The 6,314-nt window shown below is 38.5% G+C and overlaps 1 protein-coding gene across 1 annotated transcript; it reads right to left on the bottom strand.

Moving 5' to 3' along the window:
* Positions 1 to 72: 72 nt before the first annotated feature.
* Positions 73 to 3,837, bottom strand: LOC146641072 (Rieske domain-containing protein). The gene is made up of 3 exons (XM_085398539.1): positions 3,261 to 3,837; positions 2,808 to 2,923; positions 73 to 2,267 (listed from the first exon to the last, which is right to left on the bottom strand). The coding sequence occupies exons 1-3, from the start codon at positions 3,448 to 3,450 to the stop codon at positions 2,169 to 2,171; spliced, it is 405 nt and encodes a 134-aa protein (XP_085254665.1). The 5' UTR covers positions 3,451 to 3,837; the 3' UTR covers positions 73 to 2,168.
* Between the last annotated feature and the right edge of the window lie 2,477 nt (positions 3,838 to 6,314).

Genomic DNA, 6,314 nt, shown 5'->3' with positions numbered 1-6,314 from the left:
GAACTGTGTATAAGTTTAACAAATGAACAGTCTAAAAATTGGAAAAAGTTTATTTAACATGCATATATATTTTTAATAAATAAAATGCATAGATCTAGTTTTACTTTTTCCATCTTACAACAATAAACAAAGTTTACAACAAACATGATACTGATGATACTAACTTACAACAGAGGGGTGAATTTAAATGCATTGGTGTATGCAGTCCCAGAGACATACACTAGAAATACAAAAGAATATAAAATACATTTTAGGAAACATAACAACATTCTGATGAGAATCCCAATTTTCCCAATGTGCCTCAAGCGTCTCAAAACATTCCTGCGGAATCTCAAACCGTTACTTTGACTTTTCTACTGACACAAAATAGCCGTATCTCCACTTTGTTTGCACATTACCCTTCAGGTGATGAAATGTAAGACAACACAGCGAGACGTCTGGTGCACATAACATTTTTAACCAGTGGAATTATTATTGTAATAAAGTTGCACAACAGGGAGCACAGTAGGGAGGAAAACTGGAGTGTTGAGCCACACTGTCATTGACACCTTCGTGACGGGGTTCTGTGCGTCTGCCAGAAAACGAAGCTGACAGAAAATATAGTGAGTGACTGCTCTCACCACGAAGAAAAAAACAACAACACACTGGCATCACTGCTCACACTCACACACGCACAGCTAGGAAAACACATTTTTCTTAAGTCAGTGGTGCATTTCAGGTCGTGAACCTTCCTCCGGCGCCTTACTAACCGTTCCTCGTAAATCCCACTGCGTCAGTAACAGACAAACCTGTCTGTGCAGAAGACAGGAATGAAGAGAAATGCTGATGGAAACGTGTTAGCTGTGGAATTGCCACCAACTGTAACCACAGTGTCCTTGATGTGTTTTCTATTTGCTTAAACTCTAATTGGGTTAAAAAAAAGTTTTGCAAATAAATCCTGGAAGAGAGTTTCTTCCTATGTGACATCGCTTCAAGGGCACAACTAAACAAGTCTGCCTCTCAAGTCTGGAATAATAGGAAATATAGTAAACCATGAAATAAAATGACACTTAGATGCAAAATGTGGGCTTTACTAAAGGAGACCTGTACTGGTTATTCGAAAACGCTAACATGCAAAATATGATGATTCTTTTCAAGAAATCAAGACGATGGTGTTCAGTTTTTACTCATTTTTACTCTTTATTTTATCAATTTTAATTGAATTAAAAACTCATAGTGCTACATTTTGGATACTCCTATTGCCTCTGTGATTCGAAAACCAAACTGTCAGTCTGCTGACTTAGCATCTTGGCGCAATAACCGTTTTTTCAAGACTTGCAGTACAGCCAGTGGATATCCAGGTCAAGCCTTTCTTTTCTGTTAACAAAGCAAATATAAAATTAAACTATCATCAGACAAGATTGCAGTTTGGCGAATGCGTTCCTGTTTTTGCTCCCCACATGGATTTCTTTATTTGGGTGTAACCGAAGCCTGCTCAAATGCGATTGGTCAACAGAACTCGGATTACAAGTGGATTGTAAACGGAAAAAAATCTGTTCGGAGTTTTGGTAATTTATATTTGAATTATAAACAGCATTTGGAAGGATTTTCAGTTTCTTCAAACAGATTTGTTTTTGCTTGCTAGTGCATATCAGTGCAACAAGGCAGAGAGGCTGAGAGCTTGAGAACTGAGATGAAAAATGGTGAGATCCACTCCAATTACAGGGTTTTGATCAACAATGAAATGGAAAGTGCAAATGGCTCAAATCTGAAGGCAAAAAACTAAAGTGCACATCAAATTTACTCTGCAATATTTCCACTAAAAATCACGATATTTTCTTTTTAAGGAAGAAAAAAAAACATGAAACTGCATAAATCCACTACCTTTATCTTGCATCTATTGTGTTATCAAAAATCAACAATAACCTGCTGATTCTGCAGGTTAAGTGCCTGCGCATGGTTCTCCATCTCGAATGCCAGCAGCAAGAAAAACGCAAGAAACTCTCCTGGATGTGGTCCTGAGAATACAGCAATCCAAGAGAAACAAAACTGAGAAAATGAGAGATACGGCTTAGAAATGTTTTTGGACGGCTTGGGTTTGTGGAATAAGTCTCAAAACAAACTACATTAGGTTCATTACACAAGTCTAACAAATGGACAGGAGGACAAAGCACCTGCTCTGAGGTAGATCAGCTTTTCCGATCTGGAGGAAAAGGCTGTAAGGACAGATGACTTCTGTGCTTCACATAAACATTTCCATCCTCCAGCTTGACTTCATACACTTGTTGCTGCAAAAAAAGTAAACAAAGAAAAAGAAACAGAAGTTAGAACAAAACACAACTCCCTAAGCTACTTTAGGAGTAACCTTCCAAGTCAAAAAAAACCCTGCCTGTCATAACACACAGTTTGATGTTGTTTAGTCTAACATTTGACATGAGTGACATAAAGTGATGTATATTTAAATCATATGTGGAAAACGATGAATGTAAAAGAGGATAAAATGTCAAGCTTGATTTTTTTCATTGGAACAAAACAAAACAGAAGATCTCAAGCTGAACATCACCTTAACTCTATCTGACGAGCTTTGATTTTTATGTCCTGTCTATCAAAAACATGCCATCTGTCTAAGATTAAAGGATAATTGATGTGAATGCATCAAGTCTTAGTATCAGCTTTTAGTAAATGTAAAGAACCTGATATACATTCAGGTGCCTAAATTTACTGCTCCTACATGCAAGTTAAATAAAGTGATTAATCAACACTCCTTATAAAAAGCGTTTTTGGTGTAAAACTAAAGCAGCATTATCAGGGCACACTTTATTACTGACCTGTAGTGATGTCCCTGACTTCCCAGTCCTGAGATCAAAGTTATAATCATGCCAGGGACAGAAGACCTGCAGGACTCCGTCAGCCTCCTCAATGTCCCCCTCACACAGAGGACCGCCTGGATTTCCGCACGGGAAACTGTTAATAACCGTTTATTCTCATAACAATCCCTGCTGCCATCTTTATTCTAGAAAAATGCGATACTTTCATGACACTAAAACTTAAGACAGCAGGGGGCATGATGCTATTTCCCCTCTCAGCCTTCTCTTATTTTAACAGTTAAATCACCCACAGAGACATTTTCAATAGGCTGCATATAAAAACGCGACGTGACGCGTTTGCAATGTTATACATATAACTGCGCTCTAGTCTCGCGTTTTAAAGGCCCTGCTAAAGCTAAATCTAAGCGGGTATAAATGTGTTTTTGTTGTTGTTGTTGTTGTTGTTGTTTTTACCGGAGTGTGAACAGCGAGCATCCATTGCGAAAAACTCCCCCTTCACATAGAAGAGGCAGACATCGGAATCATAGCCGAGAGAGGAGTGCATTAAACGGCAGCGCTTCTTGGAAAGCTCCGAGGCAGGGCCTATGAGTCTCCATGAAACGCCCCCCGTGTTTCCCTCTTCATCTCCGGAGCCAGAAGCCATAAAGAACGGCGAAATGACCTGTTTTTTCTATTTTGCACTACTACAGGCCTCCCTTTTTCCGCCGGTGCAAATGGATTTGACAGATCGCTCTGTGCAAATATTCCATATTAACCACCAGACCGACTGGTACAACGCTCATCCGATCGCACTGACCTGCTACCATCCCTGCTGCAGCCTGCCAGCAAACCGCGGGACGCCGTCAAAAAAAGGAGACAGCACAGCGCACAAACACAGAGCTACATATGAATATGACTGTAGCCTAAATGATGAATGAGCAGAAAAGTTAGCCTAGGCTACTCGAAATCTGCTAAAGCTGTGCAGGCTATCCGTTAGAACTGCAGATGCTCTAAAAACAACAACAGCAGCAGCAGCAGCAGCAGCAGCAGCAGCAGCTATTGGAGTTTAAAATGCAGATGCAGAAATCCATCACAAATGCATTTGTTGCATTATGAATGGGCGGTGATCAGAACCTTAATGTTCTTTGATTACAGTCTGTAACATCAGGTCGCTCTTTTTTTAGTCTTTTATATTCAAACAATGCACACACAAAGAAAAAAAAATCCCATTATGGAAGCTTTCTTGGTGGCCCATTGAGTTTATTGGAAAACTTAAATTTAGCCTACCAAGTATTGGACATCTTCCAAAGGAGTGTGCTAAATGTGGAACATTAGTTTTTATGTACTGTGTAAATAGTTCGAAATAATTTCTGTTATTTGGTACAAAGCAGGTTATTGTTCCTTCACTGCACATTCCATACTGTGCTCCAGACAGGTATTTCTACTGATTATTTTCAGGTTAACTTTTTCCACGGTGCAATTTTCTTAACTGTTATGTCAGTTCTGTGATCTTGCGGCAGCAAACAAAGAACATATACAATTTAACCAAATAAAGACATTAAAACACATATAGAACAACTTTGGTCTGTCAGTTTAACCACACTGACAACCATCGTGTGAGTCCACATCAGCCATCTGTCTTTGATCAAAGTTAAAGGGCTCATGATTAACACTATGTACAAAGCTGACCTTTAGAGTAGTACCAAATTTGAGGTTTCTGTGATCTACAAATTTGTTCAAATGATAATGTGCAAAAAGCAAAAACGCACACATTAAATGATAACCTGCATTTTTTAAAACTATTATTCAAATTGTTTTAAATCACTTTATTGAGCCAGTAATTATGCAGGTGGTAGTTTTGCCTTTAAGTAATGTGCCGTAGTGTCTAGACTGGAGTGATGCAAAACAGAGGCCACTTGTTCTGAATCGTGATTTTGCGAAACTGACTCATGTAAGTGTGCAACACGAGTGAAGAGCAGAATAGCAATATTGTGAAAATGTGTCAGGGACAGGAAGAACTAATGGAACTGCATCTTGTCAAGAGTTGGTGCTCTGCGAATGTAGATGCAAAGCAAGGGAGAGCCAATGCAAAGAAATTTGAGCTAAAATGCGTATGGAATGTGCCTGAAGTCACGATTCACCTCATTCTCCTTGCAGTTTAATATTTAAAAATATTACCAGCTGCCATTTATGAACAACTGTCAGTGTTTCTTCAGCCGAGTCATATCACCAGTTAGATTTTGTGTGCAGCCGTACTGAAAGATAAAGTTTGAGATTCCGTGTCAAGCAAACTTTCTGAATGCTTGCTCCTAAGAAATTGCTACGTTGTCCTCTAGATTACTGTAAAATCTGTACCTTTGATATATGCCTGGACCAACTGTGTATATGCAGTGCAAATAAAAAAATATCTCAGACATATTTACGCTGAATATTAGAAAGAGCAGTTGCCACCAGCAACTGCTGCTGGTATTACAACACACCTGTCACTCAAAGTAGAGACATTTCAAGCCTTAATAAAGTTTAAATTATTAAATTATGTATATATAAACAAAAATGAAACATCTGTATAATTATTATAAAGCGGGAAATGAGCCATTGAGAACAAATTCTTTTTGTGTGTGTTTGTGAAAGCTGTAAATTTCATACTTTAACATAGGATCCCGTAGGCTTTTACCATAGGCATTACAAAAGATGGAAATGAAGTCAGTGTGCCTTAAAGACCTGCATCTTATCTCAAGGCCAGCAGATGGCGATAGTTATGGTTGCAAAAGACTAGGTCCTACAGAAGACTGTGGAAAAACGGCTTTCGCTATTGACCTGTAAACACTTTCCTGGTGGGTTTATGGGTTTAATCAGTCATTTTTTGTCATAGTGAATACAAAAAATTCTGTTTATTTTGTAAATATGGGTCAATTATTTTCAAAAAGGAGAATTATCCAGGGAATGCTCACTGGGTAGAGGCTCATTGTTTGAGTAACGATTGACAACACATTAGGCGGTACGCGAGCACTTTCACAATCAGACCTCCCCCTCCTCATTGTTTTTTTTTTTTTTTTTTTTTTTTAAACTGAGAACCGTCACCAAGATGTTAGCATTGCAGAGGAACATAGTCGGAAAATCACTAAATTGCACTCCATCCAGCACAGTGCTATATATTGCCAACCAAGTCTAATTGCACTGTGTGAGTGGTGGTAGCTTCTACACTTTGCCTACTTCTACCTCTCTCTACACAACTGCTTGCCTATCGACAAGATGTTAGGTCAATGTTACCTCTGCTTCACCAATGTGTTTTGTTTTTCTGTGCAACACAGCCAAATCTTTTATACTGTCTGTTGGTTTTTTGCCTTCTTTTGGAACCAGCCTTTTTTGGTCAACTGTATTAGACAACTGTAGCTTTTTGGCATTTCTTAATGAATTAATTTTCTTTTTCATTGCCACTTTATGTTTAAAAGTGTATTATAGCTCTAAATTACATCTGTTTCTTTTTGTGACGGAATAGAATCATCCAGACACTACACTACAGTGCAC

The sequence above is a fragment of the Rhamphochromis longiceps genome, linkage group LG23 (assembly GCF_057381845.1).
Source record: "Rhamphochromis longiceps isolate RC_006_pf linkage group LG23, R_longiceps_female_GT1.1, whole genome shotgun sequence".
In the NCBI taxonomy this organism is placed as follows: domain Eukaryota; kingdom Metazoa; phylum Chordata; class Actinopteri; order Cichliformes; family Cichlidae; genus Rhamphochromis; species Rhamphochromis longiceps.
This window is presented reverse-complemented; position numbering and strand designations above follow the sequence as displayed.